At 45.0% G+C, this 23,384-nt stretch overlaps 1 protein-coding gene across 1 annotated transcript in view; it reads right to left on the bottom strand.

Moving 5' to 3' along the window:
- Nucleotides 1–13,032: 13,032 nt before the first annotated feature.
- Nucleotides 13,033–23,384, bottom strand: part of UBTD2 (ubiquitin domain containing 2) — a 71,902-nt gene continuing 61,550 nt past the window's right edge. Inside the window, exon 3 of the mRNA XM_080398746.1 lies at nt 13,033–13,826. Coding sequence (XP_080254872.1) covers nt 13,429–13,826 — 398 coding nt within the window. The 3' untranslated portion in view covers nt 13,033–13,428. The remainder of the gene's footprint in view (nt 13,827–23,384) is intronic.

Below are 23,384 nucleotides of genomic sequence, written 5' to 3'. Positions count from 1 at the left end.
TCTGCATCGCAGCAGCACGTGAAGCCCCCAGGTCAGGCTCACTGGTACTGTACAAACACGATAACCAGGTCCTGGCACAACAAGCAGACAATCGACGCAGGAAAAACCCAGGCCAGTGATGAAGGAGATCTTTACAGCTGTGCAAGCAAGATGCCAGGAACACAGGGCAAGAGGGGATTTCTGGCTCGCTGAAGCTAATTCCTTAGCACGGCAGCGACCTCATCATGTAATCCTTTCCATAAACCGATCGTGCTCTGTGTTAGAAAGCAGGTGGGTTTCTCGCCAGTAGTATCCTCCATATGAAGCTGTTCGCAACCCTCTTGTCCACTGGTTCACAGCTTCCCCGCCTCCTGCCTGCAGTTCTTTGCTCTATCACCATGTGTTTGCAAACAAACCCCCATGGTGCTCCAGCTCCAATGACACCTCTTCCCGTGGGTTTGCCCCACTGACAGAAATTTAAGGGTAGCAGAATCAGACCAGGCTGCAGATATTTTTAGCAGGGGCTGTTGGTCCTGTGTTTGCGGTTGGGGAAGTTTGAGGGAAATGCTTGATCTGGAAGTTTGGCTCTTCCTATGCACTGGAGAAGATGAAATAGGACTAAAAATAATCATTAGTGGGTCATGGAGTTAAAAGTGACACCTCTAAAAGAAAAATGGGTTCTATTTCCAAGGTTTCTGGTTTGTTGGAAAAGTCCTTTTTTCCTCCAGCAGTGAGTGGAAGAGATGACAGACAGAAAAATTATGAGCACTTTAACATTGCCTTCTGTGCAGAAATCACATACTCTGTCATAAATCAGGCCATCTTATTAATGCTGTCTATTAAACCTAAACGGTATCTCTTGTCTGCTACTGTGTTTTAATTGCCTGTGCAACCTGTCTGGGAGCAGTGGGCATTTAAAATAAAAGAAATCCTTCTAATTATTGCTCTCAGCTTTGTGCAGATGATGACTTAGAGCTCACTGTTTTCCAGATCTGCCGTTTTACTGCTTTCTCCACTGTGTGACCGACCTGAGTAAGGACCAGGTCATGCTGCTGTTTGAATTGCTGGAGCAAAATGCGAGGGGGAGGATTTGCTTAAATGAGTTCTACATGGTGGTGTGCATCCTCCTGCCCCATGAGGTGTGTAGCCTGTGGGTCCTGGATTCGGTACAGGGACATCTGCACCATCCAACACCCCCATAAAGGGAATAAACTCACTGGAGCTGATCTTTACTCATGGCAGGCAAGGGGTGGAGAAGGTCCCTGGGTCTGGATGTGGCGGTGAGGCTGCTGCACAGAAAAGCAAAGCAGGGAAACGAGCAGCACCCCTCTTAGTTCCAACCTTGCTTCTCTGTGATGAATCTACCCCTGAACCTGTTGCCAGGTAGGAACCATCTAAACACTCCTCCTGCTTCAGGCTGTCCATCTTAGCAAGTTCTCCAAAAAACAAGCCCCCAGCTGTGGCTGCCTGTGGGGAAGAGAGCAGAGCATCTGTTCTCACCCATCAGCGTTTGCTGGCTTGTTAGTGCAGCGGGTACTGGTGTCCTTCAGCCTCCCTGGCATCACACGTGGGCCAGGCTGGGAGAGGCTGGTGCCTTTCCAGGGAAAAGCAGCAAGGACAGCAAGCTTCAGCGAGGGAGAGGAGTGGTAAAGCCAGGGTTACCCCCAGAGCTCAGACTTGCTGGTGGACGTGACCTGCAGCTCTGCTCTCACCAGGTACCCAGCCAAGGGCCCACTCGGGGCTGCTGCCCGTGGAACTCGGGGTGGGGGGGGAAGGAGTGGAGCCAGATGTGGGACATAGCCTTGCAAGTTCAGCGTGCGGGAGGGATGGGGAAGGACCTCTCAAAGCAGCTTTGGAGTTCGGCTGGCTGGCGGTAGCTCTCCCCAGCACAGCCCCTGTCCGGCTGGCAGCAGCAGCAGGAAGCACCAGGATTGTGGTATTTCCTGCAGGCGCGACTGGCGGGGGGTCACCTTTATTCTCTGGACTAGAGCACCAGCTGGTGTTCCACGTATTCTTTCCAAGCAGGAAATCAGTGCTTATCATCTGTGTCTAAACCTTTCTGCCCTGAAACAGAACCATCCACTGGCACGCGGGACCTGCCTTTCAGCTGCTGGACGTCGATGGGGATAACAAGATCGGTTTTAACATGTCTGAAGCCACAAGGTTTCTCTCCGACATCCAGAAATAACTTAAGATGACATTCAATGACTTTGATATTTCTGGAAATGAGGTAAAAATAGAGAAATTACAGTCAAAAAAGAAGCCATGAAAACGCCCCTAAATTCAAAATTGATCCTTTACACTGCAGCCGCTTCTCATTCAAGCCTGAGTTTTGTTTCGGCTGACCGCAGGAGCAGGACTTTGATGACTTGTTGCACAGTCTGAATTGAAAATGTTTTAACAGGAAGATAGCAACAGGAAGAAATCTTTTTGGAGGAGTAACCCAGGCATGTTCCTCTGCCTGAGGAGACTCCAACAGGAGGAGGTGGCAGAACTAGCAGAAGTGCCTCTATTCAAGCCATTTTCTTCGGAGTTCACCTGGGGCTTCTCACCATTTTCCAAGCTCTCTGCAGTCCATTCGCAGAGCTGCTGGCCAGGGGGGTACCTCAGTGGGGTGCCCTCGGACTTGAAACTCCTGCTTGAAACACTGTAAGTGCCATACCTTGGCTGATGCCTCTGCCACGGAGGTGCTGATGTCAGATAGGAGCCCCAGGAGAAGCCCTTTCTCTTCTCTAATGGATCCCTCATTTTGACCTTTAAACCAGCTCCAGGTTCCAAGGAGAGGCCATAGGGATCTTGCCAGTCCCTGCCCCATGGTGGGGAGCAGCTCCCTGCAGCCAGCAGGGGAACAGAGCTGGTAATGGTGCCTCCCCTCCAGCTCTGCACTGACACCCTCCTCCTTACAGAGGTGCCTGCACATCCCTTGCTAATTCACTTTTGCCACCAGCTCACCTCTGTCCCAGCCTGGTCAGCAGGGCTCTTTCAAATCCCTCCCTGCTCTGAAGCACTCCCTGATTAATGAGCACCTGTAGCAACACTGGTAGGGAATCAGTCATTAACAGGCTGTAGACATCTCTTAACTCTTGTCACATCTTCACACTGTCCTCATGACTTCAGCATCTCAGCATGCTCCAGCAGCGCTTTCAGCAAGACAGCCATTAGTAACCGAGGGAGAGCCCTTCTGCTGCTGCTAGGTTCCTGGGTTATTGGTTTTACTGATAATTCTCCTCCTCTGTGTTCCACTCCCAGTATCCTCTTCAATTACTTGTTTGCACAGAATCGGCACAACTGTTTTCTCCAGCCAACTGCTCATAGTTAACAGCAATTCCCCAATTAAGGTTTTCAATCAAGGCCACTACATGTAGCTCAGAAAAATCAGATAAACACATCACATACCGTATCAGAGTTAGTACCGTACAAAGCAATGACTTCCAGTCATGCAGTGGGAGTGTATAAGGCTCTGCCATCACTTTAAGAAGGGACACAGCAAATGTATTATGAATCCTCCCTTCCTGATTTTGCTGTGGCTCCTGTGTGATGGCACTCAGGATGATCTGCTCCACAACCTTCCCTGGCACTAAGATCAGGTTGACAGGCCTGTAGTTATCCAGATCCTCCTTCTTGTAGGTGGCCACCACTCTGACAAACCTTCAGTCTTCTGGGACCTCTTCAGTTAGACGGGACTTTTGATAGTCATCGCTGTGGTGAAACAGTTGAGGAAAAAAGCAATGATTTGCTTTTTTCGTTGCCCCTCTCCCGTGAGTGCTGCAGGGCTTGCAGCCTGTTCCCTGCACGGTTTGCAGAGGGTTATCAAGGTCTCTCTCCTGCTCAGGACCTGGGGGCAGCTCTCCAGTGCCCCTGAGCAGTTTCCCAGAGTAAGAAGCCTCAGCCCCAGGTCGCACTGATCCTGCCCTTTCATCTCGAAGCTGCCGATCACGAGGCCACTTCAAGCAGGAGCAGGGCAGCGGTGACAGCCATGGAGGCACCCCGCTCCCCCCATCCACCCCGCCCCACCGTAACCCCAGCTGTTATGAATCACTCCAACATCTGCGAGCCATTACAAATGCTAAAGAAGCAGCCATGTGCCAGGGAGGTGCCCTATTAGCTTGTAACATGCTCGGGATGAGCTGGAGGCAATCAGTTGGAACCAATTTCTCCCAAGTCAATCGGGAAACTACAGCAAGTTGGGGAAGGGGATGAGAGCCTGGACTCAGGGCCTTTCTCTGAAATAACCGGTTATACTGGGCAAGGCTGCTTTGCTAAGCTAGGGACCTATCTCCTCTCCAAACCCAGCAACTGAACTACAGGGAATTCAAGCTATTTGCAGTCTTCTGCATTGACAAACAATAACAAAAAAAGGAGGGGGACCATGAACAGCTTCCCAGCAGGACCAGCAAGCTCCTAACAGACTGACAGAGCCCCTTACCCAGCTGGGAACAGCACAGCCTCACTTCTTCTCCCCTGGGCTCAGTTTACAATCACCAGACAGATGTACTGAACTCGTAGACAGTGAATAAATCAAAGTGCTGCAGCGAAGCAATTGCCTCTTCTGTTTTCTCCCCTGCACGTTGCCACTGCTCTGCCAAGGTGAGCACCAGACTGGTGGCTGAGGAAGAGGACGGACTGATGCAACGTGGATGCCAGCCTCGTGCCTCGCAGCTCTCCCCAGGACTAAGCCTGACGTTAGCATCGCCTTTCCCCGTACCCTGCAATGGGGGTCATCTTGTTTTAGAGACCACCTTGTCCTGCCCCTATATTACCCACTGGCTTAGCAAGAGCCTTCCCTCCTCAATGCTGCCATTTTGCCACGTTCAGACGCACACAAAGCAAGGCTGGTTTGAGATGGGGCAGACTGGTCTCTGAGGCTGGAGCCACTCACGCTGGCAGCTTTTTCTCTTCCCATGCATTCTGCTCTGCAGCCCCCACCTATGTGCCCCAGGCTTGGGCAGCTCCCTGCATCCCTGCTGCCATGCTTGTGAGGAACAGCGCAGCCACAGGAAACACTGTTTGCTTCATTAACAAAACCACCTAATTAAGTCCATGTGGAGAGAAAGCAAGAGAGGCATTTCAGTTTCTTTTCCTCAGTACTGACTGTTTCCCCTTGGGCACAGCAATCCAGTGCGTTTATTTCCTCCTCTCACCTTACGCACAGGACATCGCTCCGCTGACCCTCCTCCAAACTCGCTGCTGTTGGAGAGCTTCCCTAATGAAGCAGCATAGCTGCAACATAAGGGACTAATTAGAAAAGAAAATTCCAGTCTCCAAGTGCTACCACTGACCTCCCATGCAGCGAGATTTCAGCACGCCTGCAGGGCGGCATCCCTCCTCTTGGATCTTTGCAACTGCTCCGAGTCCTGAGAAAATAAACTACATGCCTGAAATCCCAAATTTCTGGGATTATTCAAAGAGAGAACCATTCTCTGCAGAGCTGAGAGCTCAGTGCCTTTTCCGTATGTTACCTTGATACTTTTAACCCAGGTTTGGAGGGACCAGCCACCCTGAGCTTTCAGCCAGATGCTCCCTGCAGCATCCAGAGGGACCCTGGGGTTCTGCACTGGCCAGGGCACTTGCCCCAGCAAAAGCAGCAGCACCAATATGGGGTCCACAGTTAAAGACCATTTCCCTTAGTGCTGTCCCTGGAGCCCAGCACCAGGTAGTAACGCAGCACTGGTCCGCAGGAGCACAGACCAAGTGGGACGGGCACGTCACACCAGGATGCAGCTGTAGCCAGCGGAAAGCAAGGAGGGGTCGGCGGGGGCCAGGAGCCAGGTTGTAGCACCCACCATGGGGCAGAACCCCCACCCTCGTCATTGCATGTTATGCTATGTCATAGAGCAAGATACAGGTCGATGAAATATAAACACAGGCACAATATAAACTTTAATGACGTTAATTTGGAATAAACCCACCGTAAGGTAGAACACATAGCTGTGGAACACATACGCAGCCTTCTCCCCCAAGGTCACACGCCGCAGCGTGTGAAGCTGCACTTGATTTCACTGGCTGGGAAAAACTTGTGCAGTTTTGACCTAGAATCCACGTCCTTTTGGGGTTTTTCCTTCGGTCAACAGTCAGCCTGGAATCCCCCAACCCACTTCATACACACCAAAACGCACTACAGCTGCACACCAAGGGCAGCTCGCTGTGGCGTGGGTACGTATGCACACATGCAACACCTGGAGATGGACATCCCTCTTACTACTTGGCAAGCGACCACACCTTTCCCAGCTAGGAGTTGGGTAAAGAAAGATCACACGCAGTTACACGCTCCTGGTGCTGAAGGACATCAGCTCTGAGAACTTCCCTGTCCATCCTGGAGGAGGCAGAAGCAGGGCTGTCACATGGGTCAGAACAAATGGCTGCAAACAAGCCTTTGCACCTGTTACTTTACATATGCGCATATTAAAAAGGGAATATGTATATATAAAAGATTATATACACACATATTAAAGGAATAAAACATATATATATGTATAAAAGGAAAAAAGTTCCAGGAAAATCACGCTTCTTTGTTTGTAGCTGACATCACAAATTCTACCGTGAAATTATCCCAAGATTAAAAAAAAAAAAATAAAAAAATTTGAAATGTTTAGCTGTAACAACATTAAACCAAAGTGGCCTACAAAAAACTGTTCTTACTCCTCTGATACCTTAGGTAGTTAATCAAGACTATAAAAGTGGTGACCTGAATTAAGACGACATGTCAGTTAATGTAATTATAGGACAATTACACAGATCCATTATTTTGCAGCGTTCAGCAAGGAGCCAGAAGCACATCTGCAGACGACAGGCGCCAGGCACAGAGGTGGCTCATTCTGGAGGTCTGAGCACATCTCCAGGCCCTGCATTCTCCATGGATCGCACACCTTATTTGCAAGATAAAACATTGTCACACACTGAAATTATTACCAAAACATGTCTCTAGGGTATCAGACAGGTAATGAAAAAGTTGTAGAGCTCCAGCTCGGAATCAAAAGGCCTACTGAAGAAATTAAAAAGGAAAACAACACTGAGTTTATTACTTAAGGCATGGCATTTCCAGGATTACTTTTATTTTTTAAATGCAGGGTCAAAAAAAATTCTCTTTTTTTTGTTTTAAATACAGGAAATTTTTTACAGCATTTCTGAGAGAAGTTCATGATGGTTTGCTCTCAATGGTAAAAAGATCTCCCCTACATTAAAAAAAAAATAAATCACATAATTTAACAGTCTAAAGACGACCTGCTTGTGCTTTGCAGTTGATTAAAAATACGGGCACACGCTACTGCGATATGTCAACCCAGAAACAGAGGTACAACATAAAAATACATAATGCATTTTAGAAGTTACCTGATGTTCACAGCATCTTTATATTGGCATAGAATTCTCCATTGACTGAAGGAGCCAGGGAGGGGAAAAAAGTTAAAAAGCATGTTTCACACAACTCATACATTTGATTTTTAAAAGACTTTATAAAAGTTACAGGGGCAAAAATACAGTCACGTCACTGGAATCCCCTCGTCCTTGCTTCACTGCATGTTGGAGCTGTGCATTTTCTGTGTCAGTACCAAATCTAGCACCTTATCCTATGTAACATGAATGTTTGTTACATGGCACACACAAACAAACTGCATACAAAAAAGTTTTACCATAAAAATGAAGATATTTATTCAAGAAGTACAAATTTGATGGTACCAGCCATCTTTGAAAGCCATTACCATGAGGCAGAGAGGACACAAACCGAAGTCTCTTGCTCAGAGCATATGAAAGCAAGTGTCTTACAAATTGCCAGCTAATGCAGTCATTTCAATCATTGCTCAAAAGCCACCTCCACTTTCTAAACATTCCCTGGACTTAACAGAGGCACAAATAGGGTTTTCAATGCAAGACCAGTTAGTTATTTTTAATAAAGCAATCCGCTAAAATTTATTTTCTTTTAAAATTTCCTTAAATTGTCTCCAACCTTTGACTGGACTCAAATTTCCTAAAGAGAAAAGGGACTTGAGAACGAGCAGGTGCAGAATTTTTGGAGCTCAAGATGAACTAAAAGTTTTAAGGCAGGAGTCAGGATTTTAAGTTCTCTATTTGCCCCATGGCTCTGATCAAATGATCTGTAAAATATACAAACGCAGAGTTCTACTGGATAAATACCCAACAAGCGGTCCTGCTTGGAGGGCAGGAACATACTTTTTCACGGAGAGTCCAGTGGACACGTTTATTCAAAGTCTCAAAGTCCACGGTGAGAAGCCCGCTGGTTACGTCTCATCTTCCAAACATCTGACTTTTGTAGGCTCAGTGGCATTTATGTCCCTTGGAAGGAGAGCTATAGCTCCACCTCCTATGAACAAGAACAACACACACGCAGCTAGGGAGTATCTAAGCGGATGAAATATGGAAGAGGAGAGCCATTTGCAGAACAGAGCAATCAAAAACACTTTATGAAAAGGAAAGTCTCAAAGCAGGCAGACTCGTATATACAGCCATTAACTAACAGAAGTGTTTGTAGCTGCAGATAGAATAGCGGGACATTCATCTTCTTTGGGAGAAGACAGAAGCACGATTGCCGGAAAGTTTAACTCCAAGGCTTCCTAGCTGAGTTAACTTGCAAGGCAGACCACCAACATCTAGTGGGTTTGAAGCAATTATTTTTTTTTTTCCCCAAGAAAGTTGCAGAGCAGACAAAGCTCATCCCCCCACCCAAAGCAAGTCAGCAAAAATGCCTTTCTCAAATACCTCTACATCCTACTCCAGGAAAGTGCAAGCTGTCCAAGAGCTGCCAGCCCAGCCATCATCCCAGAGGGACTCAGAATTACGGGGGAAGTGGTGAAGGGCAAAGGAAAAAAAAAAAGCCCCGTTTTCTAACTGAGACTACTTTCATTTCAACATAACAGGAGCTGAGCAGCGTAGTGAAAAAGCCAACAAAATTTTTTTCTTTTTTTTAAATGTAAACATTCTCTGCATAAGGTGCAGGGTGTTGGATGTATGTACAGTAACACAGAAAAGAGTCTGTAAAATATAGATCAACATACAGAACTGTAGCTACCACTTATGCTTCTGAAGAAGATAGAAATGGAGAAACATACAGCATTCAATTTGTCAACACTTACACAGCAAAAATGCTTTCAAAGCTCCATGGATAAAAGCATCCCACCATTGTAACAAAAATTTTTTTTAATAGTTTTAAAAAAGTTTTTACATTATTTACTAACAATGGATATATATGCAGAAGCATGTCATACTACAGCAATATTTTATCAATTGACCATCTGCTTTACCAAAGGTTATGCACGTTGCCACGTGTTGCCTTGTTGCTCTAATGAACCCCTCTTTCCTCTCCTCCCCAAAGCAACTTAGGAACTTTCTGTGAAAGGCAAAGAGGAGATGGGTTTTGTTTGCTTGCTCCTGGGTGAGGTTTTGTGTTGTAGTTACTACGGCTTTTAGCATTGGGGTGTCTATTAAAGAACCCAGCTTACTACACTGCTGACTTGCATTTAGTTTTCCAAAATATTTCCCAGATCCAGAGGAGCAAAGACTTTCAGAAAACTATAAAAAAAGATCTCGCAGTGCCACTATTCCAAGCTGTATTTTCTGTGGAGGACACCAATAAACTGCAATGTACCAAGAGCCAAGGCAGTCAATGAAACTTTTGGGAGCTGGATGCTCTGAAGGAGCAGCTGTCACTTGGTTGTGGAAGATGACCCTGAGCATCCTTCTGTAGCACACCAAGCAACGTCTCTACAGTACCTGCAGCTTTTCTGGAGATCTCTTGCCCCAGCAGACTATGTGTGTTCATGCCTCTCTGCCCTTCAAGCTGTTCAGGAGTGTGAACTTTCACTAGGTTATTACTTCTGGGTCAGGCAGAAGCAACAATAAAGAGTATAAAAATCTGAATCGCATCAAACAGACTTGTCACTAACATGGTAAAAAATGTTACCTACTGGCATCAGTTTATAGCCAGAGCTAATCAGGAATGACACAAAGGACAGATGGCTCTAACAAAAAAAAAAAAAAAAAAAAAAGAAAATCCTTTTACTCCTTACTTGTCTGTACTTAGCACTGCAGTTCATGGCTGCATGCATTAAAAAAAACCTGTTGCATTGCTCCAGTTATACCCAAGACACCACACAGTGCAGGGCAGCACACCAACCGGCACGGCAACACGCTGCCAGCAGCGCTGAGCTGCAAGCTCAACACACACTCCATGCTGCAAAATAAAGATGCAGACACTAGCGTGCTTCTGTCCATCCTCCCTGGAAGCAGCCACTGGTGTCCACAACGCAGACCTGCACCAGTCCTCCTCACCAGGGCTGCCAGCTAAACGAGGGTTTAGTACTTGGTTAGTCTCACTTCAGCCATGCCTGCCTGGCTCTGCAATTAAATGAGCCTCCCCCCACCCCCACCTCCAGGGACGGGGGGGAGCCCTGCTCTGCCCCAAGGACCCACGGGAGCCCCCTGCACCGGCATCTGCACTGAAGACCACCTTGTAGGACAAAGATAAGGCATTTCAGAGTCAGAAATGACTGGTCTCTCAATGTATATTGCAACTGCTAGTTATGTACATGGGATATGTTAGTCAACATGCTGTTGTATCCCTGTACGCCTTCACTGCTGGTATTTTTTTAATATATATATTCTAATATTTTTTTTTTTTAACTTAGAATTCTTTCCTAACACAAATCTTGTAAAATTTGTTTCCATCAGGGTATGTGCTTGGTATATCTGTCATTGGTTGAAGAATAAGTTGAAAAGTCTCCACTTTCAGCTATAAAAGCATTTTACCATTGATTTTTTTCTTTTCAGTTTTAGGTATGTGCTTAAGTGACAAGAGGGAAACTATTAGAGAAAACAGTATTTTCATGAATCAGTTCTCTGTTCTACTCAAAGCCCACTCACAACATGGCCTTCAGATCATCACCCTCTCCTCTGATGCACAAGCAATTAATATAAGACATGGTCATCTACAACGGCGTAATAAAACTGAACCTTTTCCAACTAAGACAGGGGAGAGGGAAAAGGAGTTCTCCCAGACCCTACACTGTAATCTCAAAAAAAGTACATGGTGACAATTGCCTGAATGAAAATAGAAAAAAAATCAACAAAATGTATCCTCAAAAAAAAAAAAGTAGTGTTTTAGTGTTCACTGTTACAGAACTGTTACTCTGGTTTATTCCTCCCTTAATCTATCACGATACACACACACACACACCCCTTCCAGAAGCGACTGCATGGAAATGTTACCGTAAAGACCATTTACACAGAGATGTAAGTTAGGTCTTATGAGACAAATAGTGTCTTCCTGGCATGAAACATTTTTTACCCAGTGAAAATCCAAGAGATTTTTTGAGTTGTTTATATATCAAATATTTTTTTCCCCTCTGGAATGCAAAAGATCTGGCTGCAAAAACCCAGTATAGTAACTCACATTTGTCTTTAAAAAAAAGCCTTCACAATAGAAAATTTTTGTTACAGATTAGTATTTATCAGCTTTGATTTCATCTTTAACAAGGAAAAAAAAAAGAAAAAAGAAAACCAAGTCACTTTGGTGTATATGAGAACAGGGAGTTAAATTTCCTTCACACAGCTCTGCCACTGCACTTCAGTCATCCTGCACCAAACCGGGGCTAAAGGAGCTGCATTAAGCCTACGGTTTTCCAGCAACACGGGGACCAAAAAGAAAGCTATACTCGTTTGGGGTAGGGTGGGAAATGCATATAGAATGTGGATCTGTTTTCCATCCATCAATGTAAATTCTGTGCCTGCTTCCACCTGCTGGGAAAGACACATGATGTTGTACAGGTGACCTCTGATCCTTCCAGCTCTATGCTGATGCTCACGGAGCAAGAATTCACTTTGAGTCCGAGAAACTGAGTTCTATACAATTCATGAAGGAGCAAAATGAACCAGTTTAAAACTGTCAGTGTAACCCACCAGTTTCACTAGCAGACAAGACACACCTGGGACAACTGTAGCTTTAGACCAATGATTCAGAGAGGGAAGACAGAAACCAATAAAAATATGCTATTCATACCCGAGTAGCACATTTGATTTTGGAAGAAGTCATTTCAATGATGGCTGAAAACCCAAGCAAATTAGAAATCAAGTTTAAAAGGAACAGGGCATTTGATCTTAACCAAAGGCATTACCAGTCAGGGGTGCGGAGCAGCCAGAGAGCATCTCTAACTGAGGGAACAAGCAATTAGATTTTTGGCCCAAAATACAATGATTCAGATTTCTGAGGCTACCAAAGGATTTGTCATTTGCTGAACGGGCTCCTCTTACATTCTGAAGGGAAAGCACTGGCTGTGAAACACTGCCGTCACGCTCTGGGCTGCAGGCGCGTGGTGGTGAGGAAACCTCCAGTTGCCCTGGCTGGAGAGTCATCAGAGCTACAAGACCGGCTGCTGCTTCAAGTGACACTCACACGAGAAGCTGAAAACCATGTGCTATTGTGTCCTCCTTACCATCTCCCATGCTTTGTGCCCTCCAGGAACTGAGCAGGGGAAGCTGCAATCCGTTGCATCTGGGTGCAACTGCAGTTTAACCCGGACCTATTACACCAGTGCCAACTGACAATGGGGATGCACCTAAACTTGAGCTCACCTTCGCTAGCCTGATCAAAGCCTGTTTTAATGATCTGAGTGATATACAGTATCCAGCAGGCAAGTACTCAGGTGCCAGTCAGCCAGTAAACTTCAGGCTAAGTCAGTCTTGTGGCCAGTAAGTTTACAGTACAGTATGTGAGAGTATACATTGACTAAGTTATTGCCTAAGGCTCCAGCGGGCTGCACTCCCAGCTCGGGAGCCAGCCGTGGCACAGGACTGTGTTGCCATCTTGGAATGTACAATTGCTTGGTCTGAGCATCACCAGGAGGTGCGCACGCGGGACAGAGACGGAGCCCCTTGCCCAGCTCCGCTGCCTGGGGCTGGCTGTGCCTTGGCAAAGCATTTGCGTTAGGTCAAACCAGGAAGGATCCCCGCGAACAGCGCAGGGCCCACCCAGAGCAGCTGCGATTCTTGCATGAACTGTACGTGGTGCTGATATGAAATTTTATAAACTGACTAGTTTTTAGTAAATTTATTTTTTTTTTTAATAAAAGTGCTCTCTGTTGCTCTGGCTCTATAGATCAGGACACCACCTACAGTTTCAAGAATCATTACGTATTTGTATTGTTTAAGTGAACAATCATCTTTTCCCTCCCTCTTTGTACCTCCTCCCTTTTCCCTTCCCCTTCCTTCCTTTGCCCTTGCCCTGTGCTGTTTGCTGTTGTGTTAAATACGAGATCAGGCAACCCCCAAAGGCCAGTTTACATTTTTATGTTTTGTTTTTGCAGATCTCCATCACAGATGGAATTTTTGCTGGTCATTTCTTGGAACCAATCCATTAGCAGGACAACCCAAAAGAAGAGAGGGCAGTGAAAACAAACCCCATGACAGAGACGGAGGAAAAAAGAATCGATAAACAAGCAGAAATCAGTTTTCCACTGGGGTGGGATTTGCTAAGGGCTGGCTCACGATGACTTGCACCACGTAGTCCTTTGGGATTTTCAGCTCCTCCAGTTTCATTTTGTCTGCCAGCGGCCTGCCCGAGAAGAACCAGCGCTGGCTGCCTGGCTCCACTCCCTCCACCGCGTGCAGACGTCTCTTCATGTGGTACACCGTGTCCATGCTGCGGACCATGAGTTTGAGGTCTTTGCCTGTGGACAGGCGCAAACGAAGCTGGCATTCATGCCCTGAATTGGGTGGGGGATCAGGAATATCCAGAGTCTCCAGGTCACCCTTCTCCTCTATCATGTTGATAGGTGGGGCGAGGCAGTAGACGGGAAGCTGGTACCGGTTGCCCAGTTCATCGTAACACTCTGTAAGAGCACCTTTAGGAGATAAGAGGGGAAAAAATGAGTATGAATGCATTTTATGTTTAACATTCAAGGGGTCATGCTCGGAAGCATTTATCCTGCTGTTAAAGTATCCCAGTGATGAGGTCCAAATTCAGCTTTTAAAGGACTGATACAAAATTCTCAAGTTTTCATTAAAAATTGCTTCACCTTGTTTTTGTATGGAAACCTGGGGTAGAGTTAAAAGCACCCCCTAAAGCAGCCCTCCCTCCAGATAAACCGGGATAAACTTCAAAAGCAGCTGGAAAAGAGATGAGGGAGAAGGATGTTCTCCCCACGGGTCATTTAGAAGAGGAATATTTCTCCAGTAGCACAGCCTGAGGATCAGAGCACACGCGCACCCCGAAAACGCTACTTGGATGAATTCCATGATCCTGAACCTGAGCTGTGAAAAGGCAAAATAGCAAAGACCAAAGGCAAAAGACCACTGTCAAAGGAAGATTTTGTAACTTCTCAAACATTCAAAAGTTGCTGAAATGGTTTCATATAGGACTCATGTTTTAGCGAGCACTGCCAGAACAAACAAACATGACCACCCAAGTCAGACAACTCTGTGGCTCCGCACGGAGCGCGGTGTCGCCACCAGCATGCCACCCAGCACATACTTTGTATTTGCACAGCATCTCTAACTCCCACATTCAGAGCTCTGAAGTTTCAGGAGTGATTTTTTATTTCCCTAGACTCCCAGGAGGTTGTGTAGAATAATCTGGGTGCCCGGTTAAAGATGGCTCGGCAGTGATTCCTTCTCACCAAAATGGTACAACGCGCACAGAACAGCTCAAGGTTTGTAACACTTACCGAAGGAACAAATACAAGTTGACTTTTTCCACAGTATGAGACACGCTTTATAAAGAAAATTCAAGAACTACCCTGGAAAAGCAGCAGCACATTTTTCTTAATGTTTTTAGAATTGAAGTGGGAGACGGATGAAAGCAGAGCCCTGCTGCCTACAGCACACGTCACCTCTTGCAGCGAGCCAGGCAACAGAGATGCTGAGGAAGCTGCATTCTAAATTGCAGCAGAAATTCCTTCTCACTGGGAGATAAAAACCCTCAGATATTCACTCCAAGCGAACGTTTCTCCCGTTTTGAATTTACCTGCTGTAACAAATTTCCACAATTTTGCCCCTAGAGGGGGCACACTCACTTGCAAGATTACCCATCCTTTTGTAGTTGGAAATGTTTGAAGAGGAGCCAAGTCCTTGAGCTACAGAATATTTAAAAAAACTCTTTGACTCGGCAGTTCTGCACACAACACCCAACGGCTCCTTGTTAGAAACTAAGGGTGTTTTTTTTTTTTTCTTGGAGGTTTTTTCCATGCTGACAGTGAGTGGTCTTAAACTTTGCTATTTGATCAGCAAAACTACTGCTATATAAAATTATAACTTGGGGATATACTGTGTCACTCAGCCCACTATGACAGCAGCATACTGAGCTGGAAACCATCTTTCTTTTAGACAGAAGCGCCCCCCCCCCCCCCTTTTTTTTTTAAGGATAGCTTTTGTTGAAAACACACAGAGAAAATCTTTGGCTAAAGATCAATGGTTTAGACGCAGCTGCTTTTGGAGGCTTTTCTGTTTGTACAGGTAGCACCAAGGCAGCTACGCCCCGAGATTTATTGAAAAAACAAAACAAAAAAAGGAAATCCAGAAAAATTTAGTTATAGCACTCATTACAGTCTTGTATCATTTATGAATCTCAGAGCAAAACAAGTACTTTATGATTTACAGACTAAAGTCTGAAGTTCCCATACTTCAGTTCTGGTTTTACAACGTTCATTTCATTCTGCACGCCTGATCTATTTAGTAAATGTCACAGTTCTAAATTCTGGATCAAAGTTCATAGAAACAAGAAGATGCAGCTTGCTGGAAAGAAATAAAAAAATATCCAAACTTCAACACCCTTTAAATTTAGCTAGAGCAGTTAAACCTGTACCTTTCTTTAAAAGCCGTCTATCTCAAAAAGCGTGCTCCTACTTTAGGACAGAATATCAAAGAGTTAATTTTAAATACCATGGGGTAAGCTAGCTAAGGAATTTCTTCATCATTTATATTCTTGCCCAGCTGAACTAACATCAAGGTCAAAGCATGTGCTATAAACACCGGAATGCTTAATCATAATCAGATAAGCAATATTAAAAATATCCTCTGAAACAGCAGCTAACTTGGAGGTCTGTCTTATTAAAAAAAGTAACAAAAGACACAGTAGAGGAAACCTCTTGCCAATAAAAACCGCATAGTCCCATCCCAGGCTGAGAAACGGTTTACAACAAATTGTTAATGTAGCAACAGGTTACCATAAACCTCACTGGTTGGTAATCCCGTTCTTCCACTCATGCTGGTAAAAACATCCCGAAGACTCCCAAGTCCTATTACCTACCACTCAATGGCTGTCAAGCCTGAATGTATTGATTAAAGCACAGATGGTGACTTTTGTGAGCAGAAGAGACTTTACGATGGCACTACCTCCTTACCGGCACATGGTGCCCGCGGAAGGCCAAGCCGGAGCTCCAAGGAGGAGTTGAGAAGGTGTTGGTCCTTGCCTCCAAGGAGACGTGGAGCTGTGCACACACAGCCCGGTCCTCTTCAGCCAGGTAATTCCTAAGGGGCTTTACGAGGATTTTGGTTAAGTGATCTTTGGAGAGCATCAGGCTCTGCTACAACCTTCAAGATGTAAATGCCAACAAAGTCAAAGGCAGAAGAATGTTAAGGGGTCTCACGTTGGTTGGAGTTCAAAATGAAATGATGACTGAACGTCTTAACTAGAAGACGTGGTGAGTCTGGAGGTATTTTAAGTGATTCCCTTATCGGAGAGGAAGGGAGAAAGCAGTTGAATCACCCACAGCCACCACGGCAAGGCCTATCTCACCAGCCAGATGGCAGTTCTTCACCGAGGCACTCGCTGCAGCGTCCCTTATGCAGTGCGCAAAGCATGCGGGAAATTAAACATCCAAACTACAAAACCCTTCGTAATTTTGCTGTTATAATTGAAAAGCATGTTTCTGATTCTTCCTGCAAGGTACATCAGCTCGGGCCACACAAGTTATTTAGCAGAAAGGTACACAAAAGGAATGTCAAACTTTTATGAGAAAACACAGAGGGGGAAAAAAAAAGGAAAAAAAAAATATTTTTTTTAGGTTTCTCTGTTACCTCGGCAACCAGGGTCCTCACCAGCCAGTTACAGCATAGGAAGGATGCAGCCTCTCTTAAACCAGCAAAGGAAAAAGCAACACAAAAGAGAGGTTTTGCAGTTCAGGCAGGCAGCCCTGCAGCCGCCCCTGCCAGCACGTGCTCTGCAGCAGGCAGGGTGCCCCATGCTGCACGGGGACAGCCACCCTGCAGCCCCACTCCAACAGGTTCTCCCTTCCCTGCCGCCCCTTCCTTCCCCAGATTCTGCAGCTGGACACCACATCAGGCAACCAGACCAAGTTCAGGTGACAAAGTCTAGAGGGTGAGTCGGTACTTTGAATTTTCGCTGCTGGATCATACAAAGAAACCATGCAAAAGGAGCAGATTTCAGGAAGAAAGCAGCAGAGAGGATGGGCGGCACTGGATCAAGATGTTGTAAGATCTTACAACAACATTGAGGAGAGGACAAGTTAAGCTTATCAACACTTCATATACTTGAGTATTCTTTGTGTATTTAAATACTCCTCTAGATGTTGACATAGCTTTAACAAACTTGGATGCAAAAAATCCTGGCAGACGTATGAGAACTGCCTTTGAGGAAAGTCAATGGCAGAACCAACCAACAAACCAACCTACCCACCCCAAATCCTAATCCTCTCCAACTTCCTATCATTCAGAATTAAGGTGCCATGGCATGTCATCTAAGGAGTGCTTTGAGGATCTCGTTGACTGATTCATTATTCTGAAAATTGCCCAGTTAAAGACTTACACTGTCAAGCAAGCTCTAGAATCATTCAGCATCGATGCTGCAACAGTTATGGAGTTAATTTTATAGGCTTGATTCAAGTCAGACAGAACAGATAATACAATGCTAGAACCACAGCAGATGGAATTATTTTAATATTTCAAAAGCAACATCAGCCTAGAGACTAAGGAATTCTGGAAGGAGCTGCAAGGCAGAGCTTCTCGTTGGTTGTTATCCAGGTAGGAGACAGCTTGAGACTCTTGGTTGGGAAAATAAGCAGATGTGATCATCAAGCATATGGAATTGGAACACTTTGAAATGAATTGCCTTGCAGGCCATAAAAACTTTGTTTTGCTAAGATTATTAGGATGAAGCTATTTCTCTGGATTGGTAAGGGAAAAGACTGAAAAAGGACTGGCTGAGATACTGCTTCCACCCCTAGCTAGTTCAGAGTTTGGACTTACCTGTCCTTCTGCACATGAAAGGACTAACAATTTAAGAGACCTAAATGACAAGGAGGTAAACTTTCACACAAGTTATTGAAGTCAGGCATACATGACCACACTCATCTAAGAACATAAAAAGTTAATGCATTTTCATGGCATTTGGATATTTCTTTAAAGGTGCATACCACTCTCTCTGCAGGAAAAAGCAGAAAATTTCCTGTTTTCTGTTCACGATGTGCCTTTTACTCTTTAAGATTTTGAGCAGTTTTGAGGAGGATTGCTTAGAAACACCCAAAACTTAAGAACTGAGCAGATTTCCATCTCTTCTTCCCTTCCCCCAGACAGACTTGATGCAGGAAGAGAAATTAAAATGACACAAACCAAAACCTAGCATTGCAATGAGTCTAACTAATTTAAGGAGCTTAAGTGTCTGTGTATAACACATTTGCCCAAGGAACAGCTGGTTCATTTGTTTTTCTTACCGAAAAGCTCCATTCCAAACCCAAGCTGAGCCTGGATTGGTGAATAAATTGGCAGTAGTAGAGCTTTCACCTGTACCCTATTGGTTTGAATCCAATATAGGTCACTAATGCTTGAAATTCATTATGAGCATCAGAAACAAGTGGATCTTCTTCTGGGTCCTACGGTACAGCAGTTCCTAGAGAGCAATGACTGAAGCAGAAAAGCTGAACTATATCTTCATCTTTATTAGTCACTGGTTCCTGGTCACAGCTGGGAAACACAGGATCTTATAAGAAAAAAACAAACGTGTACTGACGTCAATAACATGCAAGAGTGGTGAAGGGTTCAGTACGTGAACAGGGTTGAGACAAGCAAGTAAAAACACGCCGTGGTTTGTTCCAGCTCACCTACAACCATCACAAACTGGGAGGAGTTAATAGAAAAAAAAAATCTCTTTCACATTAAACCCTGTATAACTTAATGACGACTGAAATGGCTTCATGCTGCAGTTTGTAACTGTAGCTCTCCCGTTTTCTGGAGGGCAATGCGTGGGAGTACTCGTGCAAGCCTGTGCCTTGCACCATGTATGGAGAACAATAAAGCGCCTATAATCATTAATGGTATGGATGAAGCACTTGATAATAAACCACGTATATAAACCCCCTCCCATGCTTCTCCCATACTAAACTTCCATGGGCTATGAAAATTTAAACTACCATAAAGCTACTGTACAAAGTCTTTATAAAAGGTACACGCTTGTCTCCTAAGCCACAGCACAACTGCTTACACAACACAGCTCAGCTCTCCTCTTCAGCCTCCCTTTTTAATGAAAAACTTACTCCAGGTCCTTAAAGGATGGGTTTTGTAGATAGTAAGTGTTAAGCGTTTAATAATTCTCATGTAAAATTCACTGAAAAACAACTCTTCCTTATGGGAACATTATCAGTCTGGCTCAATTCCACAAAGGAGAACGTCTCCCAGAGCCAGCAGAGCCCAGTGCTTCAGGAGCTGCTTGGCATGTGGGACCAGCTCGCTCCCACTTGCAGCAACTGGCACAAGACAGACTGGAATTGTGCTCAGTGCATTACAACAAGGGAAAGGAGAAAATTCAAATACTCTGCGACTGCCATTGTAATCTTTTCACACCGTTCTCTGGAAGGAGAACTACCTCGTAGCTGATTCACTGAATCAACTATTGCACTGCTCACACTCATCTCCATGCTTGGATGTTCTTCAGAAAACCCGGCTCACCCAGGCTCCAAGGTCGCTGATAAAATAACATACATTGAGCTGCCTGAAAAGGCTCTGCAGGGCAACAACCCGAGACATGCTTGAAGCAGAGGGCCGGACTACGCAGACTCTTGAGGTCCCTTCCCAGCCAGAATGATCCTAACTAGCTGCTTTTACTGTAACAACGCTTTAAAGAGCAAATCTCAGAGTATCTCACTAAAGATCCCCCATGCGTATCTAAGCCATCCTGCTTCAAACTAAGCACACCTCACCCTAGCGTGGGGCAAGTTTGTGAACCAAGCTGGCGATCTCATGAGCAAACCACTCTCAAAACCAGTTTTGCAACTCACGCCTGCATGCTGGCACAAGGGAGGAAAACCCAAACCGCTATCACCGAATCAGCAGCGCGTGGTACCTACAGAACGCAGAGGGCAGCAGCACTGCAGAGCACAAGGCTTGCACTCTAAGGTGGCATCGCCTGCACTCGCCTGCCAAAGAAACTGAGACGCATCTGAACAGCAAAGCAAGACAAGGGCTTTGTGCAGCTCCTTCTGCACTAACCTGCTGCCTAACTGGGATGTGCCATCGTCACCCTGTCTGAGGTACGTCTCACCCGTGTGTTCAACTGAAAACCAATCCACCTGCATGCCATCGCTACTGACGTTTGTCAAAAACCTTTTTTTTTTTTTTTGGTTTGGGCTGAATTTGGGGTTGGGGGAGGGGAAGGGAAGGGGTAGGGGTGTTTCTTTTGAGATAAGCCTGGTGCAGATATGCAAGGTACATTGCTGGGTATGCCAGTCTGCTCCCTTTTATCATAGCGGAGCACCAGCATCAGTTAATTCATTAGTGTTAATTAACTAGGCTGAATTTGAAATATAATTATGATTAACACAGTGTTCTGAAAGAAAGAAATTTCTGCACTAGTCACACAAGCCACTCTTCTTCAGATGTTAGCCACAGTCAGTAGGTGTGTGTCCCTTACTGTCCCCACTAGGCTGGAGCAGGGAGAGCAGGGCAGGGAGAGGAGAGAGATTAGCTGCCATGGGAGGAGAGACAGGTCGGGATAGAGAAAATCTGGGAAGGAGACAGCTTGTCTTGTGGGAAAGGAAGGCTCAGGGCCCTGAACCAATTCCCTCAAAATTCCTGTTAAAAATCCTCACCAGTGCCAACAGCAGCGGCGGCATTCCTGTCAGAACGGGGATCTGCAGCCCCACCGTGCTCATCTGCTGGAGAATGAGGGGAAGCCAAGAAGAGGAGTCCTAAGCCAGAAAGCTCAGCACTTGACAGTGGTGTAACTTACAGAGCAGAGCTAACGCTTTCTTAATACAGTTTTACTAGGCTGTAGGTACCTGTGCTCTATGCAGTTCATTGGCTTTTCATCTGCTCTGGTTGTGGCAAACAGCTGAGACACCCATCGGGCTGGTGCACGCCTGTAATCCAGACCATGAGTACGGACTGCCAGTTACTGGGCCAGGATTATGAATAACAACTAAACAATGCAAGAAAATTGTGAATTTTAACCACAACCATGGCTTCACAGGCTGGTTAATCAGTCACCCAGTCATGGCATCCTTTATGACAAGTTTCCCCATCCCTTTCCTTGCAGGCTTTTGCCATACAAAGTCTTGAACGGACCGATTCATCAGTGAGTCGTTCTTTACCCAAATGAGGTTTGATAGAGAAAGTCCATTACGTATGAGCGCTCAGCAGTTGTCATGTTAGCTATACCATATGTACTGCCACTTCTGTATCACTCTGTAAAACTTGGATCTAATACTGCAAGAAGGTAACAGCTTCCAAGAAACATTACATCGGGGTTCAAAGATGACAAGTCTTTTTACTAATGAAGCATTCATGTACTATTCTGCTTTGCATGTCATTAAAATAGATGCCTGTCTAGACAGGTTTCTTAGATTAAAAAAAAAATAAATTAAAATATCTGGTTGGTAAAAGAGTTTCTTTGTATACCCTCTTCATTCACATTTGCTGTTCTCCATTATCCATCATCTTAAAGGGAGCGGGGGCATTTGGAGGGAAAAAAAAAAAAAGCAAGCACAGTATTACAGTCGTCTGAGCTTGCATCAAGTTCCTCCATGGAGAGCTGATCTGGCAATGTCTAAAGCGACCGGGTTATCTGTTCAGCGTGAGGATGCACAGAAGCTGAACTCAGATTTACAAAAGTTGTCACTGCTTTTGTCACCACTGAATTTTTAACTGGTCTGTTGTTCCTGTAAACCCAGAGCAAATACCTAGCACTCAACACCCAAAATCCTAGAACACACGTGGTTAAAAATGGAAAACCAAATGGGAGATTAACAACTGATTGAGATTTTCCTTTTTCTTGCTAACTACAAAGACTTAGGCAGTTTTTCCTTTCTTTGGAGGTCAACAAAGCTTTTCCTCTGCTTTCCTAAAACTGACTTGTAAAAGTCTCCTGATGCAGAAGTCATGGATGTTTGACTACGATGTTGCAGAAAGGCCACCAGAAAACATCACATACGTACAGGCTCTTGAGGTACAAATGCTTTATTCTTTCATAAAACAGAAGACGACGGCATTTGGACTGCAGAAGTTGTATTAATCCTAAACTAGACCTCTACTTTTATGAAGGCTCCATCATCCTACGAAAAACAACATGCTTTGTGAGGACTGTTTTTGATGTCCAGAAAAAAAAAAGTCTGTCCGTTATAGTCCATATAGGACTTTTTACATAGTAACCACACACAAAACATAACTATTCAGTCTCTCTCTTTTTAATGTGACAAACTGCTTTGGTATTTCCAGTTACTTCTGAAGACAAAGTAACTGCTATGCTATTTGCAATTTACTTCAAGAGGATTTTCCTGTAGCTAAGATCAGCAGGACACTAGCGAACAACACTGTGGACCACTACATCATCCAACAAATACACCACAGCCTGCTGCACTCCTTTCCAAATAAGACAAAAGGCAAAGATAACTTTACCTTCGCTTGAGACTACTCTCATTAAGTACAATTCACATGTCCTTAACTGCTTGTTCCACCTTGGACAGACCCTTGTAGCCACCTCACTGCAGCAACTCAAATTGCTCCATCTCCATTGCATGCCCACTGTCAGCACACTTAACCTCTGAACCATCCCCTGCCCACCACAATGTCCACCCTGGGCAGCAAAACGATATTTGAGACTTAGTTTAATCTGAGCTCGAAATGGATATGGATGGAAATTCAGCCTGAGATAGCACTCTGATAGCTTCAGCTAACAGCAGCAGCAGGGGGAATATCTTAGACTGAACACAAAAGCAAATATTAACTTCTATGGAGTGTGAAGGAGTCCCACATCAGTTTGCAATGAGAAAAGGATGTGAAAACTACTTTCTAAGCCTAAACAACAACTCTCCCCACAACCTACCTATATGCAACAGGGAATAGAAAGAAAGCACAGAATGACCAAAACAAAAACTTGCCATGTACCATTTTTCGCTTACTGCTCCTGAACTTCCCTATAACCCTGTGTTGACACTCGAAGACTTGTTAATGAGCAT

The sequence above is a fragment of the Falco punctatus genome, assembly GCF_963210335.1.
Source record: "Falco punctatus genome assembly, chromosome: 8".
NCBI classification, from domain to species: domain Eukaryota; kingdom Metazoa; phylum Chordata; class Aves; order Falconiformes; family Falconidae; genus Falco; species Falco punctatus.
The sequence above is the reverse complement of the archived record's forward strand: the minus strand, read 5'-3'. Positions and strand labels throughout refer to the sequence as shown.